This window comes from Sinocyclocheilus grahami, unplaced genomic scaffold (assembly GCF_001515645.1).
Source record: "Sinocyclocheilus grahami isolate Dianchi unplaced genomic scaffold, SAMN03320097.WGS_v1.1 scaffold10.1, whole genome shotgun sequence".
Taxonomy (NCBI): domain Eukaryota; kingdom Metazoa; phylum Chordata; class Actinopteri; order Cypriniformes; family Cyprinidae; genus Sinocyclocheilus; species Sinocyclocheilus grahami.
In genome coordinates, this window is record NW_015505189.1 from 2896292 (window position 1) to 2914200 (window position 17909).

Here is a 17909-nt window from a genome sequence, read left to right on the forward strand (position 1 = left end):
AATAAGAATATTTTTGTACTCCACTTGAAGCCTATATGAAACTTTCACAGTAACATGAACTGTACATCTCAGACGGCACAATCACATTTCAACCAGGCTTCTAACAACCCTTCAGTCAAGAGGTCATATAGTGTTAGTTTGTCACTACAAAGAGTTTATATCTAAAGGCGGCCGTTCTGTGAGGAATTACAAGCAATACTTTCCCTTTTTAACAGGGCACTGGCAAATACCAGGGGCCTCATTTATAAAATACTGCGTAGAAAGCATCCTAAATTTGATTTCACGATCATTTCTCAAAGTGCGTACGTGTGATTCATAGAACAAACTTTTAGATGTGAAATCTATAAATTGCAATGATCTTGAAATTGTGCGCAGCTGAACAGTTTCAGATCTCTGCCTTGTAAACGATATCTAATTAATGTCATTGCCTTATAAAAGAGCACCTGACAATGTCCAAAACTTTTACAAGTGGCAAGAATGGCTTATATTTCCAAAACTCGGGCAAACAAAAGTGTGTCCGTCTGCTCAGACCCTGATGTGGCGCTAAGCTCTTTCCCAAGTCAAAGAGCGTTTTTATAAATATGAACGTTGGCGTGGATTTTTGCGTACGCACACTCTACGATCAAATCTGTGCGTACGCACGTTTTATAAATGAGGCCCCTGGATTCTGACTAAGAAGTTTCGCTTATTTTTCCAGTGGTCTGTTTCACATTATGTAATCGTCTCAGTTTTGATCCTGAATATATATTAATATGGGAATTAAAAGTACAAAATAAAACGTTTCAAAACTTCACGGTCCAGCATGTACACACTTATAATGGTATTTTAGTGTTGGCAGAAGGCTGAAATATATGCAAAATGTATTTGGTGTTGAGGAAGTACATGTAAGCACGGACCCGTGTCTGCTAGCTGTCCTCTGGTGTTATTTTAAGGCAGGCTGATGTACACTACTGTTCAAAAGTGTGGGGTCAAACAACAGCAAGAAAGCATGTTACAAAAGATTTCTATTTCAAACAAATGCTGTTTTTTTTTACTTTATCAAAGATTCATCCATTCATTCTGAACAAAAAAATGTATCACGCGGCTTCCACAAATACATTGTGGCAAAATTGTTTTCAACATGGATGATAAATGTTACTTCATCACCAAATCAGCATATTAGAATGATTTCTGAAGGATCTTGTGACACTGAATAAACAACTGCTAAATTCAGCTTCATCATAGGCATAAATTACACTTTAAATATTATTTTACAGTATTATTCATCAAATAAATGCGAGACAAAAAAAATCTTACCAACCCCAAAACTTCTGAACAGTTGTGCAGAAACTTAAAGCTGTGTAGATGAACATTTAACCTCATAAAGTAGGCTACACACACACACAAAGCAAACATATCTTGAAAATGAAACCACATTCAAGACGGTGATATATATGAACTTTATATGCTTAGCTAATGCATTTTTGCAAAAGAGATATTACAGAGGAACGCTGTGGTATCGTATCACATCATCATTAAACACGTGATGATCTCTGACTTCTGATATTTGTGTCCTGTTGATATATGCGGAGAACTGCGCTTTATCTAAACACACCGTCCTTTCAAATGAGAACTGTTAAAAGGAACAATTTAATATACTGAAACACCAAAAAAACACTTAGGAAGTCAGGGAGAAGCAGGACCAGAGTTCAGGAAATTAATTTCTATAGGATAATGAGTGCAATCCTGTGGCCTTGTTTTGCATGCCATGTCTGCAGGGTTCACCGTTTAGTGGACGTCTCACACCAAGCAGCTGTTTTGTAATATTGTTTTGGAGAACACTCAATATCAGTTCCACATTACAACATGTTGATTTCATTCAAACCGTGGTTAAATCTACTTCTCCTAAAAAATAGCAAGGATACCATCTAATTTCTACAGAATCCATGAAAAAAAAATGCCATAACAGATCCACTTTATTGCATGATTTTTTTTAAACACAATGCCAAGAATACGTGTTACGTGCACAAATGATATTACAAAAAAAAAGAGGCCACAAAACACATTACTCATTGTCCAACTGACAAAAGCACTTTTGAATACTTGCGACTACAGTATCATTATGGAAGCCTGTTTCCGCCACTGAATAAAAAATAAAAGAGGTAATTGCGACTTCTCACAATTCTGACTTTTTTTCTCAGAATTGCATGATACAAACTCGCAATTGCGAGTTAAAAAGTCATAATTGAGAGATATAGTCGCAATTCTGAGAAAAAAAGTCAGAATTGCGAGTTTTTATCTCGCAATTCTGACTTTATAACTCGCAATTTTGAGTTTATATCACGCAATTCTGAGAAAAAAAAAGTCAGAATTGTGAGATAAAAAGTCGCAATTAGCTTTTTTTCTTTTTAATTCAGTTGTGGAAAAGGCTTCCATACATCATACTTGCATTAAGCTGCCAGAAAAAGAAAAATACCAATCATGACCACCTAAAACTATTATTCTCAACTTGTGAACGGTTTTTGCAGTCTTTAACATTATCAATGGTTTCTTTTAACCTGAAAACCTCAAATTCTTTCATCAAAGAAACCAATCTGGAGCTGTTCTAGTGCAATGACAGCAGAGTTTGAGGCAACAGTATCAGTCAAATATGACTATGAGGGACCTTTCAGGATCTCACTATTCATTAGAAAGCTCCTTTGATGTGACAATTGAGTGAATGAGACCTTTGGTCATGTTAGGACTGAGATTGGGAGGCACCGTGATCGTCATCATCTGGTGGACAGTCAACAAAGTCAGCCAGCATGGAAGCCATTGCCTCATCCATCTGGAAAAGAGATTGAGTAAGAGAGCGAGTTAGAGAGAATGTGCTGGAGAGAAATGCTCTGAATAAGCTACAAAAATTGTTTACATGCCATTACCAGAGTAAACAGTACAAGTCAAGTAGTTAACAAGTAAACACTGCACACAAAAGACATTACAAGACATAAAAGGCATTCTCGTTTGTTTTGGCTTCCTCAATTGTTTAAAGAACTAATCCGAACTGAAGCCAGAAGCTACTTCATGCAAGTATGCACATGCTGATGTGTTGTGAATCCTTGCTGTTCTACATACTCCGTAGCGGTAACAATCATCAATATTCAAGAAAATACAGTTACTTGGAAAGGTTGACATTTAACAGTGTCATTACTAAGGTAGCTGGCCTTTGCAGTATTTCTGAGAACACAACATTAGGGTTTCTCAGTGCACGAAAGAGTAACCAAAATACACATTACCAAGCAAAAGTTTGGGGTCTGTAAGATTTTTTTTTTTAAATAAGTCACTTATGCTCACTAATGCTGCATTTATTTGATCAAAAATACAGTAATACTGTGAAATATCACCATAAAATATCTGTATTCTATTTTAGCATTTCAAAATGTAATGTATTCCCGTGCAAAGCTGGCATTTTCAGCAGCCATTACTCAGGCATTCATTGTCAGAAATCATTCTAATATGCTGATTTGGTGCGCAATTATTCTCATAATCATCAGTGTTGAAAATAGTTACGCTGCTTAATATTTTTGTAGAAACCCCTTTTCAGTATTCACTGATGAATAGAAAGTTCAAAATAATAGCATTTATTTGAATCCGAAATCTTGTGTAACATTAAAAATGTCTTGTGTACACAATTACTGCATCCTTACTAAATAATATTAAGGTATTTAAAAAAAATCTTACTGACCCCAAACTTTTGAACTAGTGTACAAAAATTTAATTTTTTTACATTTTGGTACCTGACTTGTCAACGAGTCATTACCAACATAGTTTGCTAGTTATCAATTGTTTATAGTAAGTAGATTGCTATTATACAAAAAAGGCAACATTTTGAATCAATCCAAGCCTGTGTTGCTAAGGGCAATGCATTCACACAGTATGCGTTCTGGACCTAAGAGAAAATAATCTAAACCTTTTTCTTTTCGGTGCCTTGTTCAGAAGATTCTCCTTCCTCGTGATCTTCCATTTTCCTTTTTGTTCCCCTTGCATCTGAATCCTCTCCCTGTTCACCGCTCTCTTTCTCTACCTCTGCTGTCACGGCAACACTCTGCAATGCCTCTTGCTCTGATGTGGATGGTGTGCTCTGATTGGTCGTGTCTTCGGTCTGTAACTCTGGTTCTTGCTTTTGAACTTCGTCTTCTACAGTCAATTCCTGACCCTGTTGTGACGGCCCAGCATTTTCTGTGGGATCTTCTGGTTTTGCCACTTCCTGCTCACATGTTTTCACTTCAGGTTCAACTGCCTCCACTCTGGTGTCCTCTTCATGGCCTTCGGTCTCTCCACTGATTACAAGACTCTCTATTTGTTCCTTGCCAACCACAGGTTCGTTTCTCTCAACCGCTCCAATGTTCTCAATTTCCTCCACGGTCCCCTTGTCCTTGATCCGGTCATCTGCATAGACACTCCTCACTCCTCCCTCCATCTCCTCGATCCCTGGTTCTACTTCTTGTTCTCTCTCCATGCAGAACATTTCCATCCCTTGCTGGTCCTCCTCCTCAATCATGACCTCTGCCTCCTCCTCGCCCATCATCCCTCTGCTGTTGTCTCCATCCAACGGCAGGATCTCCTCACTTTCCTCTTCATCCTCATCATCTTCATCTTCATCAAATTCCTCTCCCTCACAGCACTCTTCATCCATGAAGTCGCTGCCTTCTTCCTCCTCCTCTTCCTCCAGGCCCTCCTCCTCCTCCTCTTCTTCCTCCTCTCCAAATTCATCCTCCAGCTCCTCTTCCTCCTCCTCTTCATCATCTGAGCTGTTGATGTTGATGACGTTCTGATCCACCTCATTTGCTGGGTGCTGCTGCTGGAGCTGACGGCTGGTCTGAGCAATCTGGTTCTGAAGCTGCATCTGTAAAGACAAGCCCAACGTAGGTGGCTGCCCACCTGGAGAAGTTTGCATCAACATCTGCTGAAGCTGCGGGCCACCCGTCAGCGAGTCTGCAAGACCGGCAGGTGATGCTGAGAGTGAAGCTGTAGTTGAGTTCAGAGGCGGCACCAGAGACACGAGCTGGGCTGTCTGGCTTGGTCCAGGGAAAGAGTTAATGTTATTAGCGTTAGCTTGCAGAATCTGGTGGGGAATGGAGGTGGGCAGCTCATTAGGCAGCAAGGTGTCAACCGATCCAACCTCACCCACTATAGGGGCAGAGGACTGCAGGCCACCTACGGCAGGAACTGCTGGCTGGGACAACGACTGTGCATTTGCCGCTCCATCTTGCATCTCCATCATCATACCCGCTGGCATGATGACCACGCTATCATCTGAATCGCTCTCCAAAGAGATCTCTACATCTTCCGGCTCCTCTTTGTCGTAGCGGACAAAAACTTGTCGTTGACCTTCAGGGGCTCCGAGACCTGCCAGTTCACCCGGTTGAGCTGGAGAGAGCAGCAGGTCACCTGGGGTGGCCGTAGTGGCTGCTGGAGTCGGAAGAACCGGAGGAGCCAGAGGTAGATGGTTCTCCAAAGAACCAAACAGGGTAGCGGGACCTAAGCCCATGGAATGCCTGGAAGGGAAAGGTGGCCCTGTTGCAGGTCCACCAAGGAGGGTAGGGATGGACAGTGAGGGGTTTTGGCCAGAGGCAAGGACAGAAGCAGATGGGGTTGATTTGAGAGTCAGAGGTGTGAGAGGAAGAGAGATTGAAGGTGTGCGAGGATGAATAAGGGTGTTGCATATAGTCAGAGCCTCAACACAGAATGACGATACCTGTAGGGAGACACAGAGAAACAATAATAATAATAATGATGATAATAAAAATTGGGAAGTGCCAATAGTCACATTATGTGAGGTCAGTGCAAATTTGACTCTACCAACACATAATGAAAGAAACAATATCACCATTGTTGAATAGAGTGATCCAGTAATTGAAACTCTTAAAGAGATATTTCATCTAAAAAAAGTAAACTCAAAACAACACTGGACCCCAGTGTTATGGCATGAGGATGAATAAATGAAGGTTTAATTTTTTAGCTGAATGGAGAAATCTGATAGCGGTGTGATGAACCACAGACAGATACAACTCTACGCCAGGGCCATGCTCACTTGGGAATTTCTATTCTGGTGTTAAAATAGGCTAAATTTAGCTTTGAGACAATAAAAGAACCAGTTTGCCAGGCGTAATGCTTCTTTTTTTATTCACTCAATACTTTCCTTTACACCTTTGTAAACATGAAACACTGTCTCCAGTTACAGTCTCCTGCGTCATTAGAAGCAAATAGTCACTACACCACCCAGAATGAGCTTTCACAGTGAAAGCAAACAAGGCAAGGCAAGTTTATTTATATAGCACATTTCATACACGATGGTAATTCAAAGTGCTTTACATAAAAGAAATGAAAAAATAATAAAAAAAATTATCACAACAATAAAACAAGGAATTAAAAACTTTGAAAATGATTTACAAATTGATTTAAGAGGTTTAAAATGAATTTAAAACGGTTAAGAATAGAAAATGATTATACATAAAATATAGTGCAATCAGTTCGGACGTGCTGTATTATTTCTTCCAAAATTTTGCTATCAATTTCTTCAAAAGCAGACATACCATCTTCTTTTTGGTATTGCGGTCGAATCTGTCTGACCTCTTCATAATTTAGGGATGTGCTAATCGCCTTCCTGATATTATTGATCTTCTCAGAAGAGGCGGAAGCAAACTCATTGCATTTTCTGTCGGAGAGCATTTCACTGGCAATCTGACTTGGGGGGTTTGTCAGTCTCTCAACAGTAGCAAAAAGAGTGTGAGTGTCGTTTAATTTACCGTTTAAAAGGTTTGAGAAGAATGACTGTCTAGCTTTGCCTAGTTCCACATTGAAAGCATGAAGGCTGTCTTTATAAATGCTATAGTGAATTTCAAGTTTCGTCTTCCGCCACATCCGCTCAGCTTTTCTGCATTGTCTTTTCATACTCTGAACTGCTGTTGATTTTCTCCAAGCTGATTTCTGTCTGCCAGACTTCTTACTGACTTTTACAGGAGCAATATCATCAATAACATTCTTAACTTTTGAGTTAAAAACAGCCACTTAAGAGAGGACAAATATATCAAAATGAATGTCCGTCAATCACTGTATACTGATATTATTTTTATGTTTGCGCATTCAAACAGGTTGGGTGCCGTTAAATTGTTTAAACTGGAACATATACAAAGGGCTGGATTTTGGTACCTGATTTCACAAATCACTGGCTTTAAACGTATGAAAATATATCTAGGCATAACAGTCTATTTTAGATAGTCTGAGATACCATAAGAAAAACTGGGAACACTTTACAATACGGTTCAATTCATTAACATTAATTGCATTATGCATTACGTATGATGTTGTAAGGATAAAATAAACTAAAATACTTTGATCTCCTGAGAAACAAACAATACACTGGCATCTTCAAGACACCCCACAGAGGGGTGGTGCAGGAAACGCCTCTCTCACATATGCATCAGTGCCTTTTCATCTCCTCCCTCCACTGGATTCACTCAAAATGGTCAAGAATATAATGTTCTATATGAATGCAAATAAGATTTACAGTCATGTTTGGTTTCATTTGAATAGTTTCAGGGCAAGTGGTACAATGGTCTTAATCTTACTAAAAGATAATACAGATCCTAAGAGTTAAGAGAAACTTTGATTACCGTAGAGAGCAATTCCATGCAAATTACCTTTTGTTCCCATTGAGGTGTAGACCACCCAGGTCTGGGACCTGGCTTAATGCAAATTCCAATTGTTTGTACAGGCCTCCATTTGGAGGACGTTTTATCTTGGTTTTGTATTTAAAGGATTGCAGAAAAAAAGTCAGGGCGATTCTGTAGTCAGAGAGCCCGTAGTGTGAAGGGTGTCCACACACTTCACACTATGTATTTTTCTAATACATCTAATACATTTAATCTCAGGTATGCATTTTACTCTTAGATTCGTCTCTGAAAATTTGATGTCTTATATTGATTTGATATCGTTGAATTGGCTGTGGAGATAATTGGCATAATACATATTTACCTGACTGATAATAAATTGTTACATTTGATTTACTCTGAAATTATTTTCTCAACTGCAAAGCAAAACTGCGTCTAGGGTTATGTGCATAGCTGACTAACCGCTTGACCTTAGTTTTAAGTTGTACTCAGCTACGTTAACCATGTATATGATTTCAGAATTAATTAAGTTGTACGAAGCTATCAGCTGTCAAGGTCTAGACAAAGGGGGTCTAGAAGAACCGCTAATTAATGTCGGAATATTACATGGGTAGCTGTAGGGGGCTAAACATTAGCCACAAACCTCTGAATAAGGATTAGAATGGCGAGTTTTGTGATACATAGATTCCTAATGAACGAATAAAATACAAAGTAAAGAGTTAGTTAGAATAATCGAATGTAAGAATAATCAGAGACCGACAAACAACCAATTTGCCTTTCAACCAAAATTCGAGGTAATACTAACATGGAGTCAGATTAGATAATAAAATGGAGACAGATTTGAGTTAAACTTAAATTGAGTAACTCTGCACGCTGAAAAGACCGAACACGCAAGAGACCTTCATCCGCCACTGGATACCTTCCTTGGGCCAGGTGTGCGGACCTTACAATGTTATCAAGTTGTTAATGTCTACATATATTGACACAATTTCCAGCCATCCATGTATCATGGATGAACAAATTAATGAACAACAGCATATTTATAAATTAACCTATATTAATAAATGCAGTAAAATTGTTATTTGTTGTTAGTTCATGATATCTAATGCATAATAATTAGGTAAATAAATAAATGTTAAATTAAACCTATTGTAAAGTGTCACTGAAATAGCCGGTTGAGCTTTGACATTGACTTCAACAGCCTCTTATTACAACATGCATTTACTCAACTCTATGGCCTTCTGCAGCACCTCTGCTTTCAATAGCACAATGCACTTGGAGTCACAACAATATTTCAGGGATGGGCAGTATTTCAGATACAAGTATTTAAAATATGTATTTGAAATACAAAATACTATTTTGTATTTTAAAGCCTTTGGAAAAAATCTAATGTAATTTGTATTTAAATATATTTAAGATTAGTATTTTTGTATTTTCAGAATACATAAAATATTTTGTGCCAGTCAACCTCTTAATCAGGGTACTGATTTCGTGCATCAACTAGCTCAGTCACGCCCCCTCCTCCCAAACCCAACATTCATGCATGTGAGCTACAGCTGTACAACTCCATTCAGCATTGGGTGAGCGACTTTTCTGGAATAAGATAAGGTGAAGATGACATGGTCAAGTGTACATGTTGATTAAAGTTAAAAGTGCATAATTCAGATTTGCCTTCAGTTAACACGAAAGAATAAAAGAGCAAAGGTTGTTGTTTTTTAATCAACTAGCTTGTCAAATTGGTTTAAAGCATTATTGCATGTTAGGCCTGGGTGATATGACAATACATATAGTGGTGATGATATAAAGTGTGAATCGACTGAACTTTTTCTAAATTTTACATGGAAAAATGCCTATCGGCAAGGTTCCCTCTAAGCTGCGTGCATGCGCAATAAAGTGATAAATCGTCATCAAGTTTTAAGAAAAGTGTGGCTTGATTAAGTGGTGGAAATAGCGGATGTGCAGCTGGGCACAGAACAATAACAAAACTCAGAGACATTTAGTCGCACACAGGTGTAGTAGTGTGCAAACTCTACTAACTTACATGGGGATGTTTTAGATAACTGCAAAATAATTCACATATTCGTTTTTTTGAAAATATTTATTGAAAATATTTGCTTTTTATATTATATTATATAAGCCTAATAAATAATTGACCTCAAAAGGGGAATTCATGAGCAATAACTGCTTCATTTTTTTCATATTGGCTAAATTATATTACATTATATTATTATAAAGAATTTTTCTATTCTGTGAGAGATTTTTTTTTAAATTTCTTGGCAAGTAACAGCACTGTAAAAAATGTTTTCTCAGGTAACCTAAAATGTGCATCATTTAGTTACATCAATGGTCAAATCAAATATAAATAGCATATTAAAAGTTAAAAGTAACAGGTCTGGTATACTTTGGTATTATTTATATATAAAGAATGTTTTTGCTCAGATGGCCGAAATGTCCGCCCAATAGAGAACATTTTTGCTCAGCAAGAAAAAAAATTAGAGGGAACATTGCCTACAGGGGTAAGCAATCATATCCGTGCACCTTTTAGTGGGAAGACGTTGGAGTGGAAAAAGAAGCATGGATGAATGGTTGAGTGTGATGTGCTTGGTGCAATTGCACTTATTATAAGTGCAGTATGCCGCAAAAGGAAATTCAAGTTCACATTCGCACGTTAACAGGCAGTTTTTTGTGCACGCTCTCTCAGATGGAGTGGAATGCTGGCAAGCAGTCCTATAAATTTGACTTAGAGGGCCTTTCACACGGGACGTGTCAAGCGGAGGAATCACCGCACAGCTGCCGCTTTTCTCTTGTAGTAGAAATGGTTTGTGCAGTTGAAGCCTTGTTTATACTTTCACCTGCCTCTAGACCGCAAACCTGCTGACTGCGCGCACTCCTCCCTAAATGGACGCTGCTTTTATTTGACACTTTTTACATTTCCTTGCTGTTGTATAATTCTGTGAAACAACAGGGGGGTGACTCAGATTAAAGGGTTAGTTCAACCAAAAATTAAAATTCTGCCATTAATTACTCACCCTCATGTCGTTCCAAACCCATAAGACCTTCGTTCATCTTTGGAACACAAATTAAGATATTTTTGATGAAATCCGAGAGCTTTCTGACCCAGCATTGAGAGCAACGCAATTGAAACGTTCAAGGCCCAGAAAGGTACCAAGAACATCGTTAAAACAGTCCATGTGACATCAATGGTTCAACCGTAATTTTATGAAGCTTTGATAATACGTTTGTGCGCAAAAAAACAAAAATAACGTCTTCGTTCAACAATTCTTCTCCCCCGAGTTACCATCTACCTCCATTATTGAGAGTAACACTCACATGAGGGTGAGTAATTAATGACTGAACTTTCATTTTTGAGTGAACTATCCCTTTAATTGTTCTCCAAACCATCAGAAAGCAGCGGTGAGGAAGTAGTTGCTAAGAAGTTTGTCAAACAATCGTTTTGTGAGAAGTTTACGAATAAATGGATTTCTTCACACATAAACTGATAAGGTTGTGAGTCATTTTGGAAGACACTACTTAAACCCACACAAAAGAATCAAAGATTTGTGTAAAACCCAGTAAACATGAGATGAATGGTACAACACAAAACAAAATCTTCAGCTTTTGATTTTATTGTACCTCAAATAAATAAACAAACTTTGAGCAAATAGTGTTAAATGCTATTTAAATTCATTCTAATTTTAAAATGTAAATTTTAGATAAACTTTCTAATTTGAATAAACTTTATATACACCAAAATATACTTTGCATTAAATAAATACGTTTTTTTGTAGTTTTGTATTTCCTACAGGGCAGGTGAAGGGAAGAGGTACGTAAAATGAAAACTGAAGTTTCTAAGCAGTTGTACTCATCTAAATGTTTTGTTTGCATTCAGAATAGGTCCAGATAGATTTCGGCCTATAGGGATGCCTACACTGGATGGCCAATTTCACAGGTATTTTGTGTATTTTCAAAATACAAAATACTGTATTTGTATTAAAATATTTTTTTTCCCCACACAGTATTTTGTATTTTATTTGAAACACATTTTCATGTATTTATGCCCATCTCTGCAATATATAAGAATCTAGCTGAGAAATACTGTTAATCAGCAAACAATTGATACCACTAGAGCGACTCCCTCTAGTGGATAACATTTAGATGTATTTGCATTTTAATAAAACAACAAAATGGTATTTCTTAAAAAAAATTATAATAATGTGTTAGGTTTCAAAATATGAAACATATATTGGTCTAACACATTTGATAGTTTTGATTGTCACATTTGTTTGTTTGATAATGTGAACTACACGGGGTTATTCTGCTGGAACATCTGAATGAACTTGATAGGAACTAACCTCACATATCTATGTAAAATGATCAATACCAGTTGAAAAAGTGACTTGGCCAAGAGAATTCGGAGAAAAGCTCTATTGTCATTTGTATATTTTGAATTTGTATCTAATACAATGAAATTTAGATATTTTTAGTCCAGGAAGTCAAATGCCAATTTTGCACTGTATCTGACTAAAGATCAGACATATAAATATTCCACCTAGACATGTTACACTCTAATAATGAGATTCAATGGACAGGGTTTTCCAAAGACTGCAAAATTAACATTTTTAACCCCAGGTTTTTAATCAAGGATGTTCACTTACCATGATGTTGTGATCTCGCCGGCCGTGGCTGAAGGCAGACACAGCGCAGGAGAGGGGAGGAGGCCAGCGGGGAGAGGGCACCAGCACAAGTGCCAGTAAGAGGCGGTAGAGTTCTCGGCGAGGAGTTGGGCTGCCATACTGGCCACTGACTGCACCGACATCCAGCACACAGTGAGACTGCTGCTGCAGACGCACACACAGAGGCACCACCAGGTCTTGGATCCTCTAACAAGGGATAGTGTGTTTAGCACAACTTTCCATATTTGTAACATAAAAAGACATCAAAACAGAAACATGAACAAACCTTATGCAGATCTTCTTTCAACAAAGTTCCACTGGTCAAAATGATCTGTCTTAATGCTGTAAAAGTAATCATTCTTCATCAGTAAATAATGTTTATTTTTGCCAGTAAAACTTAAACTACACTGGTCATCACTGAGCACTCACCCCGAAGAGCAGCGACGCATGTGTCTTGATTGGCTAGCACATCTCCTTTCCTCTGTAGTGATATTCCATCTCCCATTCCCAATCCTTTCGTTCGACGAGGACCTGACTTGTCAGCAGAACCTATCAGGTCGTTCATGGACTGCGACTGTTGTCCGGAACGGAGCTAGACAGCAATAGAAAGAACCATTGGATAAAGAAACAGGAATACTTCAAGCAGGGCTACAATTTAATGTATTCATTTTGTTTAAATATGGTCTTAAAAATAAGACAACATAATGCCCGAAGATGACTGTGATACATTTGGGGTCAGTTTCACATGCTGACCAAGGCTGCATTAGATCAAAAATACAGTAAAAACATAAATGTAAAATATTATTACAATTTAAAAATACCTTTTCAATTTTAATATATTTTGAAATGCAATTTGTTCCAATGATAGCAAATCTAAATTTTCAGCAGCCATTACTCCAGTTTTCAGTGTCACATGATCCTTCAGAAATCATTCTAATATGATGATTTGATGCTCAAACACTTATTATTAGCAGTGTTGAAAACAACTGAGCTGCTTTATATTTTTTATTTACAAACTGTGATGCAATCTAGGATTCCATGAATAGTTCAAAAGACTAGAATTTATATGAAATTTAAATGGTACTGTCAATAGATTCATTTAGTGCATCCTGGCAGAATATAAGTATTCGATTCTTCAAATGTACTATATGCCCATCTTCACCCGGAGGCTCATTTCTAATTTCATTCCCTATGATGTTTGTGCTACAAAGACCCTTAAACCTACCTTGACTGCTTCTGATGCTGGCGTGATGTCACCAATCAAATGAGTGAACAGTAACTCTGTGTGGGTGGGGCTTCCCTGAAGCAGAGCGGCGCCTCCTACTCTTACCCATAGTTCAATGGTACGGTACACCGTCACTCGCACTGCACTGTAAGTAAAACAGAACATCATATCGTCAAAAGTTTGGACACTTGACTTAAAAAACAGTGAGTGAGCATACTTAGTGCTTCATTCAATGTGTTTCCATTTGTTGATGTCTTCAATTAAATGTGATTACAATTGTTCATAGGAAAAGCATTTAAAAAAAAGTTAATAAAAGATTTAAAAATGGTAATCAAGTTACCCACGATGAATGTTAAAGGGGTCATATGATGCTGCTAAAAAGAACATTATTTTGCGTATTTGGTGTAATTAAATGTTTATGCGGTTTAAGGTAAAAAAAAACACATTATTTTCCACATACTGTACATTATTGTTTCTCCTCTATGCCCTGCCTTTCTGAAACGTGTCGATTTTTACAAAGCTCATCGGTCTGAAAAAGCGAGGCGTGCTCTGATTGGCCAGCTATCCAGTGCGTTGTGATTGGCCGAATACCTCAAGCGTGTGATGGAAATGTTACGTCCCTTACCACATTGTGATGCCTGCGGCAACCACATGTGACAGACCCCAGGCTGGACTCCGCTTCTTCCACGGTGAAAGCCGATCTGGCAATCCACAGCGCGCAGTTGAAGTATTTCCTCAGCGACCAGCACGGATCAGCGCCAGGCATGACGAAGTGGACATCGTCCTCTTTTGGAAGGCCAAACAAAGTAGTTTCGCTTTCACAACGAAGCACACAGCGCCTTCACGACATGGCAGCGGCGGGAACAACAATACTACAGCGAGAATAAAAGTTACACCTTCTTTCTTTGCATGAACACTTGGGCGGCGTTATGCAAATCTTCCCGGATAGTGCCGTAGGTATGTGGGGGCGTGTTAGAATGAGCTATTTTAGGTAGGTGTGGCTAACTCTTAACTTTTATAAAGAATATCTCTTTGGATTTGAGACTTTAGTCTTTGCAACTTTACAGATTTTCTTTATGCACCAAGAGCTTGTAACACTTCAAAAAGAAAGGAAAAATTGAAAATCGCATCATATGACCCCTTTAATACAAGGAGCAAACATGAATGGTGTTTCTGTAATACCTGTACGCTCTTTGCTGGCCCAGACTAGCCTCAGGCAGAGGTGTCCATGCAGACAGAGACTGTGAGAGAAGCCTTGTGAGCACACTGCTATACTGGACCAGTCCACCACCCACACTGTACGAAGAAAAAAAAATAAAAAACATTACACCAGCTACTTCTGTACATTTAACCAGAGGCGGACATTAACTAAGTACACTTTTTGAGTATCTGTACTTTACTGGAGTATTATTTTTTCTGGGAACTTATGACTTTAACTTCACTACATTTGAAAGACAAATATTGTACTTTTCACTCCACTACATTTCTATCAAGGTCCTCAAAGTAGAAAGTTGTTACTATGTAGCAGCTTTGAAAGTCAGTGGCTGACTTTTTCTTCTTCTCTAAAATGTGACTTTCTTAATTTTCAGACGGTTTATCAGTAATCACTCTTGTGGGGCTATATGAAGTGATTTCCCAGCATTTTTTGAACACCCTGACCAGCTGCAAATGTGATATTTATTTACAACAATTCAATAATAAGAAGTTAATATTGTGAATATTAACAATATAATATTGTCTGATTTTGCCAAATTGTGTACGCGAAAATATTACCTATAAAGCCACAGAAGAACTGTTGTGCGTCTCCTAATAAAACACAAAAGGTGTTGGACTTGAAGCAGCACTGAACAGACTGTTCTGTGTGTGACATCAAAGTACAGCGAGAGCGATTAGACGGCATTTAAAAAAAATTTAGTTTTGATGTCAAATAAGTCTTGCTGTTTTGTTAAAGCAGTGTTGCTGTTGTAAAGTTATACAGCTACAGTTGTGTTGCTGGGTTTTAAAGCAGGTTTGATTTTTTTTCTTCCTTATCACTCTGTATTTACAGGATTTCACTGTCCACTCTGTTCAAATGTGGATGAAGGGCTACACATAGATGTGTGCACACACACTGTCAGAGCTGTGTGAGATCACGTTGCACCTACCATACTGCTTTTGTGGGGGTGGGTAGGGGTGATAATTTTTTTCCACCATATGTTTTTTACATTCTAAAAGCTCTTTATTCCAAAGACACTACAAGCTAGTCAGTGTATTCAGTGGGTGTAATGTATTCTAAGTTGCTTCAGAAGTATTGCAAATTACGTACAACAATAAAACAGTGCATTGACATAAAAAAGAATTTACTTTTGGTACTTAAGTACTTTTAAAAGCAAATACTTCTGTACTCTTAAGTAAAAATCTGTCTTTACAACTTTTACTTGTAATAGAGTAATATTTGACCAGCAGTATCTGTACTTTCACTCAAGTAGTGGAGTACTTTTTGTCCGCCTCTGCATTTAACCAGCAACCACCGACACAATTCATTAATTAAAAATCAAGCAGTTATGCAATTAATATATTAAATATTGAATTGCGTTGCTGGAACTCTTCCACGGTTTTACCGAGAGTGTCACATGCATAGATTGAGTCTAATGTTTTGTGTTATGTTATACATTTTTGTTTATTTAAAAAGGGTAATTTTTCAGGCCAAACTTTGTACCCTATTTGAGACATGACAGGTGATGGTGTCAGGGGTTAAAGCAAAAGAAAAAAATCCTGAGCCTGAACTTTTTTCCGGGGGTTGGGGTGGACACATACACAGGGTTATTTGGCAAAAAAAAGAAAAGAAAAGAAAAACATTATTTGAAAATGATTTTCCTTGAAATTAACTAGTAACATATCTGCCATTGACAGGCTCAGACTACAGATTATGGTGGGCTATTTGAAACAGCAATACCAGGAAAGGTTACTCACTATAATGCAAACACATGCAACATTTAGGATGCTTTTAATATCAAGTTTTGCTAGTTAGATTTGTCCTTGACCGGGTACAAGATGACCTACAATTTAAAACATGAAATTTCTGAAATTGTTTTGTTCAAAATAAATAGTAAATTAAATACTAGGAAATGAATATAAAATAGGAAATATACAAAGACAGTTTACTACAGAAAACTACAGTTCAATTAACAAAATAAAATGCTCCAAGAACTGGTAACTTAAAAAGGGTTTGTACAGATACTGCAAAATGAAATTCAAGGACTTTAAGCACTACTCTTTTGGTTTTCAAGGACTAAAATCAGATCTCACTTATAAAAAAAATAGTTATCTTTCAAATTCTAATATATAAACTAATAAAACAAATGGTACAAATAAAGTGCAGCAGATGCAAATAATGCAATGACTGTGGCAACTTTAACATTTGAAAGGATACTATGGCAAAGTTATCGCTCTCCTCATTCAAAACGATTTTTTTTCACAAGTATATGATTGACCTGAAGAATGAAAGCTAGGCTATATCATACACTTGGGAAATTATGAGCTATATCACCACTTATCGACACTAGGGGTGTGACAATAAACTTAGCTCACGAGATGAGACAAAATGCATATAGTTGGTTCAATAGAATGAGATTTGAATGACAAAATATGCCTTTTAATTACAAAAAGTAGAACACTGCAGTTATATTTTGAAATGTTTTAACAAATCTAGGGCTTAACTAACAATTATTTTGCTAATCAAGTAATCTACTGATTATTTTGACAAGTATGTTTTAGTAATACAAATAGAATTAAGTGAAAAACAGGCTTTAATGACGACTATATTTACATATAAACTAACGATGAGGCAATAATAATTGGTTTTGATACTTTATTTGAGCCAAGTACATGGTTTTATTGAACAACTGTTAAATATACTGAACAAAATTATAGACGCAACACTTTTGTTTTTTCCCCCATTTTTCATGAGCTGAACTACAGATCTAAGACTTTTTCTATGTACACAAAAGGCCTATTTCTCTCAAATATTGTTCACAAATCTGTCTAAATCTGTGTTAGTGAGCACTTCTCCTTTGCCGAGATAATCCATCCACCTCACAGGTGTGGCATATCAAGATGCTGATTAGACAGCATGATTATTGCACAGGTGTGCCTTAGGCTGGCCACAATAAAAGGCCACTCTAAAATGTGCAGTTTTACTGTAGTGAGGGGTCCGAAAACCAGTCAGTATCTGGTGTAACCAACATTTGCCTCACGCAGTGCAACACATCTCCTAGAGTTGATCAGGTTGTTGATTGTGGCCTGTGGAATGTTGGTTCACTCCTCTTTAATGGCTGTGCGAAGTTGCTGGATATTGGCAGGAACTGGAACACGCTGTCGTATACGCCAATCCAGAGCATC

The 17909-nt window shown here is 37.6% G+C and overlaps 1 protein-coding gene across 1 annotated transcript in view; it reads right to left on the reverse strand.

Annotated features, from left to right (window-relative positions):
• Positions 1 to 2369: 2369 nt before the first annotated feature.
• Positions 2370 to 17909, reverse strand: part of LOC107593807 (proline-, glutamic acid- and leucine-rich protein 1-like) — a 21491-nt gene continuing 5951 nt past the window's right edge. The window contains exons 11-17 of the mRNA XM_016283685.1: positions 14712 to 14825; positions 13530 to 13674; positions 12734 to 12896; positions 12591 to 12646; positions 12287 to 12511; positions 3929 to 5716; positions 2370 to 2806 (exon numbers count right to left, since the gene is read on the reverse strand). Coding sequence (XP_016139171.1) covers positions 2717 to 2806; positions 3929 to 5716; positions 12287 to 12511; positions 12591 to 12646; positions 12734 to 12896; positions 13530 to 13674; positions 14712 to 14825 — 2581 coding nt within the window. The 3' untranslated portion in view covers positions 2370 to 2716. The remainder of the gene's footprint in view (positions 2807 to 3928; positions 5717 to 12286; positions 12512 to 12590; positions 12647 to 12733; positions 12897 to 13529; positions 13675 to 14711; positions 14826 to 17909) is intronic.